We start from the raw sequence: 13607 nt of genomic DNA, 5'->3' as shown, positions 1-13607 counted from the left end.
TAGTTTGTTTGTGGTTATCTCCCTATATAAGTCGATGAAATATCTCCCAACCTTTAGAGGCTTCAATATTCTGGATCTGACTGTGATCAGCTTTTCTGTTTTCCTTAATACTAACTTTAGATCACGCCTCCTCAGATCTAATCCGGGAACCCCGTTCTTAAAGTTGTTCTTAAGGTTTAACTAACGACAAACTGTACCGGCTCTACCAGCCTTTGCCTTCTACTTATACCAAACCCTTGTTCGGCCAACTGCATGGTATTTTTAACCATTGCTGTTTCCACTTCTTTCAGTATTACCGTTATTTTCCCAAGTTGGGTGTCGATTGAGTTATTGCCAGATACTCGATCGGTTATGTAGATCGGGGCACATCAAAATCGATGCAGGCTTGTCTTATTGACATCCCCCTCTAACTGCTGCCAAAGCATTTACCAGTACCTCTTGATTAAACTGAGAGTAAATATGTTTACCCACTCGTGGCATCTTTACATTTAGTTAAGGAAGAGTTGGAATTTAGTTACAAATGTGGTGTTATTTTCTCTTTGATTTACAGCGTGTCTAAATCTAGCCATATCTAGACACTTGCTCGTGAACAACTTAAAATGAATAGTTGATGATTCGTTAAGTCAGACTGTATTTCCCTGGAAGATTGGTTCTGAATGTTTTTGAAACACATAACTTTTGTCAGCAAAAAGGCAGAGATCTTGAAGTGAATTGATGTCAAGTTTCTTGGAAATGGCATCTAATTAACCATTCATTAAATAAAATTTACAAATTCCTTTATCAACAATTGACTGGTGACATACTGAAATGTGCGCATTTAATATAATAAGTTGTGTAAACTGTAATGCATTGCAAACAAGCTGTCTCTGTAGCCACAAACCACGGTAGATGTGTTCTTAATACATGTCTATTGACATTAGTAAAACGTCCACTACAGACACTTCCTTCCCTTACCATTCCTCTTTGTGCTACCACGGACGTAATTTTCCTCATCTTTTGGCAATTCGTCGTCGAAAGGTTCATAGTCAAGTTCAAAATTATCATCCTCATACATACTATAGAAATTTATTAAAATCATAATGAAAAACGTCATATAATATATAACACAATCAAAGAAAAAATTAGGGAAAAATTCAGTAACGCAAAAAGTAATTATAATATATAATATTATACAACATAGAACAATGCAAAACAAAAATACACAAGACTATATTACAATATTACACAAACATAACGATTTCATAAACACATAAATCTTCTATTTAATCTGACTATTAATTAAAATAAGAAGATGTGGTATGAGACAAACCTCTATCTAAGTCACAATGTGTAAAAAATAAACCATTATAGGTCAAAGTACGGCCTTCAACACGGAGCCTTGTCTCACACCGAACAGCAAGCTATAAAGGGCCCAAAATGACTATTGTAAAACAATTCAACCAGGAAAACAAACGGTCTAATCTATATAAAAAACGAGAAACACTTATGAACCACATCAACAAACGACAACCTCTGAACAACTGATAAAGCTGGCTTCTTTATTTGCCTTTTCTTGCTTGACATGTCAGGTTCAACACTATCGTCATCTATACTAAGTATAAAAAAGTGTGAATGCCTCCAGACAATTGCCTTAGATCTTCGATGATATTCTTCTCAGATATGTCTCTATGTCGGATAGAGTTGTTCTATCTTCTTTTTCTGGTGTAGCCTGATACACCATAGAATTCAAAGTATCAAATTACTGGCTGTGTGAAACACCAGAGGATCACTCACAACAGCAGTATCATTGATATTATGTGACACCAGAGGATCTGACTCACTCACAACAGCAGTACCATTGATATTATGTGACACCAGAGGATCTGACTCACTCACAACAGCAGTATCACTGATATTATATGACACCAGAGGATCTGACTCACTCACAACAGCAGTACCATTGATATTATGTGACACGAGAGGACCTGACTCACTCACAACAGCAGTACCATTGATATTATGTGACACCAGAGGATCTGACTCACTGACAACAGCAGTACCATTGATATTATGTGACACCAGAGGATCTGACTAACTCACAACAGCAGTACCATTGATATTATGAGACAACAGAGGATCAGGCGCACTCAAGACAGTAGTGTTTTCGTCAATCGTTTCATGCAATGTTAGAGTGATTGTTCCGAATATACTTGATACATGGCAAACAACTGTAGGTGAATATAGTTCCGAATAACTGATATAGGTTACGTAAATACATATGGTATAACAAGGGGGACATAATCCCGAGTAAACTGGCTCAGTTCATAACAAACTTTAAACAAGCATGGCGCAAACTAATAACACAGCAAATAAGACAACCAAAAATTGTTAATCAATGATGTCGCACGTTTGTGGTCGCTAATGAAATCCATGTAACGTAACAGTTAGTTTTACAATATGACTGTTGCATACACAGTCTCATCCGTTGATCTATATGGCGTACCATCGACTATTGTAGATAAAGATTCTAAACTTATTTTCGATTAAAATAGTTAAGAAATTATCGGTCTAGGCAATTTATTTGTGAGATTTATTATTAAATTTTTTTAAAAAAATTGATCTTATGGCACAATCTTTTTTTAGGTGGAGGAAGGATGGGGGGTTTTAATTAAAATCCATAGAATTTTTCAAAATAATTTGTAAAAATGTAGTTTTTATCATGCTTTTTTTCCAAAATATAATAAAAAGTATGGGTCATCGGACTTTTTTTCACGCTACGGGTTGTGCAAAATTGTCAGATTTCGTATAGATTATGCATAGACAATCCAATTATGTGTGATAAAAAGAAAACTACAACATAGAATTTTATGATAAAATGTGAGAAGATAGCTCTTATAACATGCTTTCAGATGAGAAAAAGAAAAAATGGGGTCACCGGACTTGTTTTCTAGCGACATATTGAAATAGGTAAATTCACAACACTTTCTATTATGAAAATTACTTTATCTGAGTTATCTCCCCTACTATCTGAGTTATCTCCCCTTGTGTGGCAAAGCTGAAAAAAAAATTATCAAACAAAAATATTGTGTTTTTTTAGAAAATACAGCCGTAAATATGATAAAACACATATTTTTTTTATATTGACATGATAAGTCTTACAACATGAATTACATACTACTCTAAAAAAAAATCTAGACCAATTGTTATCTGCTACTTCAAAATCCAAGATGGAGGAATACACCCCAGCCACCTTAACATGAAAGGAAAATGTTAACATTGGGCTAAAGTTTATAATTTTATATAAGAAAAAGGTAACTCACAATTTTTTGTTTTTAAAAGTAATGTACAGTAAATTTACCTATTTGCTATGTTGCAAGAACGAAAGCTGTGATACCAAAATGCAGGTTTAAATAAACATATGATTTTTTCTCTTTTTTCTCTAGTTGTGTTGCGGTCAAAACGACTGGTTGACTGATATTATAATCGATCCTCACTAATGACAACAATTGTGACAGCACGAAAAAAGTCGACTATGCCTCATGACGTCACATAGGAAGACACACATCTTTTTTGTAGATTATTGAAAAAGGAAAGATAATAATTGCTTACATATCTTCTTAACCACTGACTGCGGAATGTCGTGCAATACGATATTTCGTTCAATTTTACATAACTTTTATGTAAATATTTGAAAATTTAACTGTCAAATTGAGAAAATATCGTATCACACTCGATGCATAGGTAGAATCTTTATTTCTATTGATAAAGAAGTCATTACTTGCGACTTTGCGTAATGAGAGATCGAACATAATTCTAATTGGATTGTCTCCCGTTGACGAAAATAATTAATATTTCAATCAATTAGATTTAGTAAAAAAAAAACAAATATCCCATTCACTTCAATGCAAACCTATTCTTGGAATTAAATTCCAACCTATTCCTTGATTTAATTTTATACCTCAAACCTATTCCTGAATTAAATTCACACGTATCCCTGGAATTAAATTCATACCTATTCCTGGAATTAAATTCATACCTATTCTTGGAATTTAATTCATCCCTGGTTTACCTTTTAGAAATCAAAGCCTTTCATTCTTTAAAGAACAAATTTAGTCCCAACTTTTGCAACAACCAAAACAAAGGCTCGTGCGGTTTCGAGCGTTTATATGGCTTTGTTAACAAACACTGTACATTCGCATTAAATCCCTTCACTGGCCCCCTTTACTTTTCACACATATACTTTTTTTATTACAAACATTATCTTCCAATCAGTTGAGCACAGGACTTCAGTGTTATCTAAAAAGCTTTCTTCCCAAAAGAGCGGTCCTTAATGACGAATATATTTTACTGAATTTACCTCTACTTGGATAATAAAGTATATTTAGTTTGTCGCATGTCCGGAATTCTCTCACAGCACCTTTTCTCTAAATAACAAAGGAATTTTTCGCCTGAAGGATTTTAATATTTGTCTTCCAATATAAATGTTTGTTTCAATTACATCTAGTTCACTCAACCCTTATGGCAATAGGTTTATAAGGTTTATAATGAAAAAAGATTAATTACATTATAAATTCCCGTGTACAGATTTTGTTCATCCCGTTAAAATACAATGAGGGAAGGTACACATAAAAGATGAACCGATTCTTCGGCGACTAGTTCATACATCTATGCATGAAGAGCATTTTTTTTAAAGAATTTTCTTAAGATACTGTATGATAATGACTAATATTATTTTTTTTTAACTACAAAAGATAAATGGCCAACACATTGTTTACAATGCAGTGAAGCATGAAAAGATGAGGAGTCACAACAAGTAAATATTTATCATAGTTATACACCTTACACGATGTCGTGAAACAATGTACATAAAATTTAACGACATATGATAAAACAATAGCTAAGACGTGACTTAAGATGGCTGCTAAAAAATGTGATCAACAGCCTTGCTGCAAACGTAAGTTTAATATTATTGTTAAATTCTTTTGTAATACGCATTGAAACAAAACTAAATAAAATAGAAACCTATCTTTTATTCAATTAGATAGGGAAAAAAATACAACAACTCCAAGAGAAAATCGTTATGTCAGTTGTGAAGTACAAAGGGAGATGAGACCACTGGTTCCAATTCAGCCATTATACTTGAGGCAAGGGACTCGTAATTGAATATAAACACTTATTATACATACATGTGGTTGTATCTTTATCATGTATGCTTTCTTTTTTTTTACATTTATATTGTATATAAGTATCCTTTGTTTTGTTTTTTTTTTTTTTTTTGTCACAAATCATACCTTGTTACAGCTGACTTGTATTGCAATGAGTGTTGAATTTGAAAATGCAACTAGTAAGCAATGGCTCTTTTTGAGGAAGAAAAAGAGACGGAAGATATGACAAAAAACGAAGAACTACGAAAAGACAAACAAGTCCACTAATCACTACATACATGTAGAAACTAGAAACTGAAAAACAAAAGCCAGGGGTTAAATCAAGTGCTTCGGAAGAGTAAGCATTTCCTGCCCCCCCCCCCCCCCCCCCCCCCCCCTTGTGGCGCCAAGTACAAATTCAACGATAAGTCTCTTTCTGTGATGTTACAGTCCATGAAAAGAAAATAGAATTGTGGTCACGACAATTGGAACATATATGTGGTCATCTGTGATACAGATCTGCCATAACGGTCAACAAACTCGTGATGGCGTTCATAAAACGTTCGAAGGGATGACTTCTACTGTATGCCTTGGTTTAATAACATCCGTGACAGCATTATCGATCCTTCTATCAAAAGAATCATGATATGCCGGAAACAAGCTGTTGAATATCGTATCAACTGGCAGATATATGCAGGATCTGCTGGAATGTTGCTAAATAGAAATGGGAAGTTCACAACTTGGGAACTGAAATCGTAAAGTAATTGTCAACTGTATCTGTGGTATTTTTTTTATTTCAAGTTCGATGGAATTATGTCTTTAACATAATCACCAAACTTATTAAATTATTAAGTGAGAAGACATCATCCTTATATATATGAGCCTCCTCGTGTGGTTTTTTATTATTTGATTACTTGGCCGTTTTTTATTGTGATTATTTGATTACCAGGCCAAATATTTCATGATTATTTGATTATTTGATAATCTAAGATAGCATTTTTGATTATCTTATTTTTTTTTAAATTAATGATTATGCGATTATGTTGGCAAAAAAATGTGATTATGTGATTACTTGGACACCCCCATGAGGGGCCTCGTATATAGCGGATCGAGAAGTCATGAAAAAGTCTGCCTCATATGAATGAAGGAACAAGTCGAGTAAAGGATGAGCATAGTTGATTCCAATGGGAATGCCAAGTGTTTGTTTAAAAATGCGTGCTTGTCCTAAAAACGTAATACGTTGCCAACAAAAAAAAAATCAAGAATTGATAACGTCAGTTTTGGATAATTTCTTGTTTGAATCAGAATCAATGAAATATGCGATACAAGAAACGATGCTAAAATTAGAATAAAAAGTAAGTAACTTGATAAACGTTGCCAGAATGCATAAATTCATGCAAACGGAAATCTACAAATCTACAGAAACTTTGATTGGCCTTGCATATTCCGACCTTCCCATGGAAAGATTTTATGAAGGTTTCATTCAGATTTTGTCATTTGTTCAGGATGAGTTGTGAATACAAGACACTTATACATGCAGATTGCTATGTCATAGTTAATGCCTCGCTATTGGAATTTGAAAAATCATTTGGTTTAAAGAAATTTTAAAATGTACAATACCATTAGACGACAAAAATGTTTTGAAACTTTAATCGTATTCGACGATCCCTATATACCCTAGCTGACTGAGTAAGCGAGGGTCATGATCAATGAAACCCTTTATCTTCATGAGTTATTGTTACACTGAACCTTTAAATTAATTATTTCAGCGGTAAATTATAACCAGTGCATTGATATGTCATGTTGGAGTATAGAAGATAGACGTTACTGTATAATTCCTATAAATATCAAATCTATTGATTGTTTCTGCGTGATACACGAGCAAAATTGTTTTATTGAGGAAGATCTGTTTGGATATGACATTGACGAAGATCAACACTATTTATGGGTTGATGGTGGATGCAATGGAATATTTCGAGTTTGCAGTAAACAAGGTACGTTTATTGATATGTTCTGGATCTCTTAAGGATTGAAAGATCAGTATAAAGACAACAAGCATTTAATATTGTCTTCCCATTTTAATACATCAGGATGGCTAACGTTTTACAAATAACGATTATATAAGAAGATAATCTGGGAATGTCATTTTTATTGTTGAATTCAATAGATTTCGGTGTGTAGTGATGCTTAAACAATTCTACTTTCAAATAATTAAATTGAAAGAACTTTGTTCGATAACGCTCTCTACTAGAAAACTTGAAAGGAAAGATTGTATTTCAATTTGTCATAAAGTTTTAAAAGATGCAAAAATCAATCTTGTTGATATATGTCAAGGGTAACAGAACATGTAAAGAAATCATAGAATGAAAATAGCACAGAGATACTCTTCTTAATAAACAAAGTTAGTTCATTGAAAAACACTGACGACAACAAAATACACAAAGATTATATAATCTGGATAGATCGATTAGCGTACCAATATTTACATGGATAGCTAAATTAACGTACCGGTATCTACATGGTTGATTGTTGGTTGCTAAACTTCCAGTGGCAAATATTTCATGCATGTTTAAGACGAAGGGATACATGGATGGCTCTATCAACATACCGATATCTTCACAGATGGCTCGATATAAAATAAAAAGCAACGGTATCTATCTATGCTACATGCATGGATAGCTCATGATTGACGGGCCAATTGTTTATTCGTATCTTCTAGTGCATCAAAAGTAATATCTGTACAAAATAAGTGTTTTTACAAGTGATAAATATTTCCTTTTCCTCGTTACAGTATCCCATAACAACTTACAATGTCTGTCGAGGAATAACATCTTTAAACCAACGCACAGGACACCACGACCAACTAGAAAGAATACACAGAGTGTAACGAACAAAAGTAGCACAACACCACTTTATTCAGGAAGAACAACAGTTTTATCAACCAAACAGGAAGCTACAACCAGTTCCAAAGGGTTGATTATAGTACTTCCGTTAGTTATATTGGCAGTCATGGTAGCGGTGATATTACTAGTTTACAACAGGAAGAGGTATATGAAACCATTCTGACTTTGCTCCTGTCTTTTTATTTGGAATAAGCATTGATTGTAAAATGCAAGAAAAATGAATAGAAATGTTTTGAAGATTCGTAGTATAATACATAAAAAGACCTTCAAATAAAGACAAACAAAAAAGAAAAACTCATAGTCCAGCTTGGCTGACTTGGTACAGAACCATTCTTACGTACGCACAATCCTCCTCCTTTACCTAGTAAGACCATGGTTCTCGGTCATAAAACTTTACTCAGTACTCGGAGTACAAAATTTGTCCTCGAAACACTAAATCCAGTGTTTTGATTGGTTGATTTCTGAGTATGTCGTACTCGAAAGTTTTATGACCGTAAGACCATGTGTCGCTAAACGTAAACACATACACAGTACAGCTGAATGAGCACTAACTTAAGGTGGCTCGGCCCTTTAACAGTGCGCATATTTAAACGCATGTTACTAACGACGAGCGCCTTGGAAACGGTCGCTTTGAGGGGTTTTCTCAAAAATAGTTTTGACGACATTGAAACGCGGGCGTGTATGAAAGCACCCTTTCCCGATGTCAACAAACCATGCAAAACGTTCTACAAAAGCCACAAAACAGGAAATACGTACGGTCAGGACTACAGAGTGGTTTGTTCATTTTTCACATAAAAAGAACAGAATTATACATGATATATTAAAGCATAACATTAAAAAAAAAGAAAATATAAATATTGACTTGTAGTTGTACGACGGTATCTGGTGCGTTCGCTCCAAAAACACATTCTCACTCTACACGTTCGCCCCTTGGATCCGTTCGCACCCTATTTTCATTTAAATACTGGTTGAATATATCAAAAGATGTCTTTTAGATGTATTAGTATCTATATGAAAATATTTTGCCAATGACGCAATGGTTCTAAAAGTTATTTGAATTTGATGTAGTCGTTATTGTTGAAAGGGTGTAAAAGTTTGGAAATAGGGTCAAAATCGCACATTTCGCCTCCATTTTTCTTTGCATTTTTGGATTCAGCATAAAAAAATCTACAAAATATGTGAAAATAAAAAAATTCTACCGGGGGTCCTTATTGGGGTGAGCCACCTTAAACTTGAAAATAAAAAAATATAATTTGGAAAGCATGCAGTCAGAATTTGGTCGCTACTAAAGGAAGTTTGCTAAGGTATCAATATCTGTTTGGATGGATACTGCCACAGAATCAGAAGCAATACTTTTACTGGTTTCATAAAGTCTCATTATAAAAATTGAAATCGGAGGTAATATTAATGTGAAAAGCAAGAAAGTAATTAAAATCGTCGGACCGTCGTTAAACAACTAGTTTAACTGAATTAATTATTTTGTTATGCCTGCAGCCCTAGCTGTTGAAAAATGTAAAAATCATTTCGAGTTTATATAAAAAAAGATATAACATTGATCAGAGATTCAGTTCTATTAACATCATCACAACAAAAGGCATGATCAGAAATACCGTCTTATTTCTAATTTTACGAAAACAAGTATATTTACAGATAAGATGCTGATAACGGCTGAAAATTTTTATTGAATTTTATGAAAGCATCAAAAGTAGATCTATGTGGTATCTGTAAATACTATACCTATGTTCACAGTTTGTTCACCTTTTTTTCGCACGCTTATTTTGTAGATTTCTCCTTATCTAATTTACTATAAAGTTCCACAAATCTAACTTCGAATCCATACTGAATTATAGTAAAATGTAGTTTGAACCGACCTCCAAACGACCTGAAATCTGTAATAAGGAGTATAAAAAAATGCATGTTTAACCCCGCCTCATTTTTGCGCCTGTCCCAAGTCAGGAGCCTCTAGCCTTTGTTAGTCTTGTATTATTTTTAAGTTTAGTTTCTTGTGTACAATTTGGAGTTTAGTATGGCGTTCATTATCACTGAACTAGTATATATATTTGTTTAGGGGCCAGCTGAAGGACGCATCCGGGTGCGGGAATTTCTCGCTGCATTGAAGACCTGTTGGTGACCTTCTGCTGTTGTCTGTTCTATGGTCGGGTTGTTGTCTCTTTGACACATTCCCCATTTCCATTCTCAATTTTATCTATGCATAGCTTTACATCCGTAAATATTGAATAACTAATGTTTTGTTCTATTTCTTCAATTTTTTTAAATCAATTTGACCGTAGTCTATGATAACCATGCACATTTTTTTTAAATGGATGCTAGTGACATATTTTAATTGCTCATTTTTAGGAGTTGACTTATTCTGGACGTTGTATTCGACGTTTCCATAGATTTTACTTTTTTCACTTGATATCTGTTGATACATGTATATTTAATGTGACGTTCATTAAACTTAGCTTCATTAGAACATATTCTAGCAAACCAAACAAGTTGTTAAATGTTCATATCGTTAATTATCCATTTTTAGATGGTGACGTTCCCTTGTCACCATCTTATGGTGTTTATATATCTCAACTTGTACGATTCGCTCGTGTATGTAACAACGTATTAGATTTTAGCGAGAGAAATTTATGTAATTACTGAAAAATTATTACACCAGGGTTTTCGATATCATGCAGACATCTTATACGTTCGGGTATTTCACATCCAATCTTTTATGATAATATTCTTTACAAAGCACAAAAATGTCAGTATTCACCTCAAAAGCTAACAAAACCTTTAAACAGACTTATCAAGAAGGGATATAGTTACGATACTGTTGTCAGGTCATTAAAGATTGGATATTTTGGCTTTAATATTGAATCACGTATAGGGTCTTTGCATCGGAATTAAACACATTTATTCTAAAACCAGTTGTTGGCATGACACGGGTTATGTTCTTTTCATATATTTTATGACGGTATAATACTAAACCCCTAACAGGAGGGATTATGCCTGATATTCATATGATGAAGACATAATCTTTCAATCAGTTTAATTGAGGTCTGGAGCTGGCATGTCAGTAACTGCTAGTAGTCTGTTGTTATTTATGTGTTATTGTCATTTTGTTTATTTTTTGTTTCCTATTCTGACATCGGACTCGGACTTCTCTTATACTGAGTTTTACTGTGCGTACTGTTGTGCATTTGTTTTTTCTACATTGGCTAGAGGTATAGGGGGGGGGGGGGTGAGATCTCAAAAAACATGTTTAACCCCGCCGCATTTTTGCGACTGTCCCAAGTCAGGAGCCTCTGGCCTTTGTTAGTCTTCTATCATTTTTAATTTTAATTTCCTGTGTATAATTTGGAGTTTAGTATGACGTCCATTATCACTGAACTAGTATACATATTTGTTTAGGGGCCAGCTGAAAGACGCCTCCGGGTGCGGGAGTTTCTCGCTGTATTGAAGACCCATTGGTGGCCTTCGGCTGTTATCTGCTCTATGGTCGGGTTGTTGTCTCTTTGACACATTCCCCATTTCCATTCTCAATTTTATTGTTTATTTATAGGTTAAGATGTAAAAAGACAGCAGTGAAAAATAAGACGAAGGTAATTATTCACGTTACCATACTCCCAGTGTAGGAACGGATGTGTACAGAATTCCGTGTCGATTCATCGCGTAGCCAGGGTTGTATAAGGGTATGCCTTTATGAGAGAGAAGTTCCATCCATGTAATGAACAATCATACAATCATCTCCGATATCATTATATTAAAACAAAAAATTGTTCAATGTAAAGCATATCAAATAAAAATTACAAGAGCTTCATTTATGTCAATTTGTGCATTTCATATATACCGAGAACTTCGAAATTCTCAAATTTCCTCCTACAATCAGCAATTTTACTGTACAAGTCAAATAAGATTGAATGTACAAATCAGAGGAGAAATTCCTTTAAATGCATTTGAATAACGTTTCATGGTGTCTTAATCCTATCGCAGGTCAATGGGTAATACAAATGTACGTCCGCAATGATGATTTCTATGACAACATAAAGTATAAAGTCTAGGAATTTAAAAAAAAAATGCTGTATATGCTCGAATACAGAATACTTAATAGTTACGAACAATTTCAAACAACGTCAAATTTGTTTTCGCTAGGAAACGGTTGAAAAGCTCTGCAAGCTTTACTTTTGCATTTCACTTCACTAACTGCCACTTTATATTTTCCATGCAGCCATTTATGGCTTGCTAATGTGTGTGTGTCAAGGCTCCATGTTGAAGGCCGTACTTTGACCTATAATTGTTTACTTTTTACACATTGTGACTTGAATGGATAGTTGCCTCATTGGCACTCATACCACATCTTATTTATATGTACGAATATAATGTATGCATTTTCAACACTTTTATATTTTACAGACAGATGAAGACAGACCTTACATGGAGAGCATAACATTAGATCATGATATCGTGTACGATGAGATTCGCCCTAACCAAACTTCCGGCCAGGATAAAAGAAAGAGTCAAATTCCAATTTACAACATATGTGGTGATAACATGGACACTAATACAGATGCAGAAAAAATGACGAATGCTAATTATTACGTACTGGAGAGAGATGCAATTCATCCGAACACAAGAGTACCAGCCCAAAGAGATATAAGCAAAACAAAGTCTGACAGACAAGCTGACAGGCCAATTCCACTACCAAGAAGAAAACTAACTGGCAGATTATCGGAAGAACAGGCAGGTTATTTTGTTCCTGTAGATGTTAAGATACCCGACATGGATAAAAAGAAAATCACTGGGAATGAGTACTTCATTCTTGAGAAGGATAGTAATGATAGAGAAAACCGCTATATGCGAGAAACTGGCTATACTATAAAACAACCAAACAGAAATGTGGAATATTTTGTTCTAGAAAAAGAAAACACTGTTGACATTTAATGAGATTTACAAATAATGGCAAATGCATATTTTCATGGATTTTTTTATCGCGTATTTTCCAGGAATTGTAATGGTGCTTTGTTTTTACAATACAATAAAGACTCAAATAAAGTGTTCGAACATATATGTATAAACGAGATTTGCTGTGTAAATTGCATGCATTGGTCAGTGTTTCACTTTAAAATATATTCTAAGATTAAAAGTTTGCCACATTGCGAGTAAATATGATACTTTTCGATGCTATTCACTGGATTCTTATTTTCTTCTTTTTTGTTCTGCTTTTTCACCATCGGTTTTCCAAGTGAGCTTTAGAAAATCTGGAAGTTTAATACCAAACCTGGTATTGGTAACATGTTGATTTTTTTTTCATATGACACACGTGTAGTCTCTTCTTGAACTGATTAATTTCGGTCTACCTAACGTGCAATGTCAGATTTTGTATAAATATTGTGGACGAGCTCGGACTAGTTAATTTCAAGAAAAAATCTAACAAGTTTAAAGAAAGGGAGAATTATGAGTCAACGTCAATGCCACAGCAAGTCAGCACAATGAGCACAATGACACAAATGTAAAGGATTCCACATACAGTCTTCTACAACAGATAAATAACTATACACTATTTCAAGCTAAATGTTCTCCTCATTTT

At 34.0% G+C, this 13607-nt stretch overlaps 1 protein-coding gene across 1 annotated transcript; it reads left to right on the top strand.

Moving 5' to 3' along the window:
* Window positions 1–4737: 4737 nt before the first annotated feature.
* Window positions 4738–13151, top strand: LOC127718039 (uncharacterized). Its single transcript, XM_052223936.1, has 5 exons — window positions 4738–4933; window positions 6893–7117; window positions 7915–8170; window positions 11583–11622; window positions 12434–13151. Exons 1-5 carry the CDS (start codon window positions 4894–4896, stop codon window positions 12959–12961), a joined length of 1089 nt encoding a protein of 362 aa, XP_052079896.1. The 5' UTR covers window positions 4738–4893; the 3' UTR covers window positions 12962–13151.
* Window positions 13152–13607: the final 456 nt, after the last annotated feature.

This window comes from Mytilus californianus, unplaced genomic scaffold (assembly GCF_021869535.1).
Source record: "Mytilus californianus isolate M0D057914Y unplaced genomic scaffold, xbMytCali1.0.p SCAF_1, whole genome shotgun sequence".
NCBI lineage: Eukaryota > Metazoa > Mollusca > Bivalvia > Mytilida > Mytilidae > Mytilus > Mytilus californianus.
Note: the sequence above shows the minus strand (reverse complement) of the source record. Positions and strands in the feature narration are given on the sequence as shown.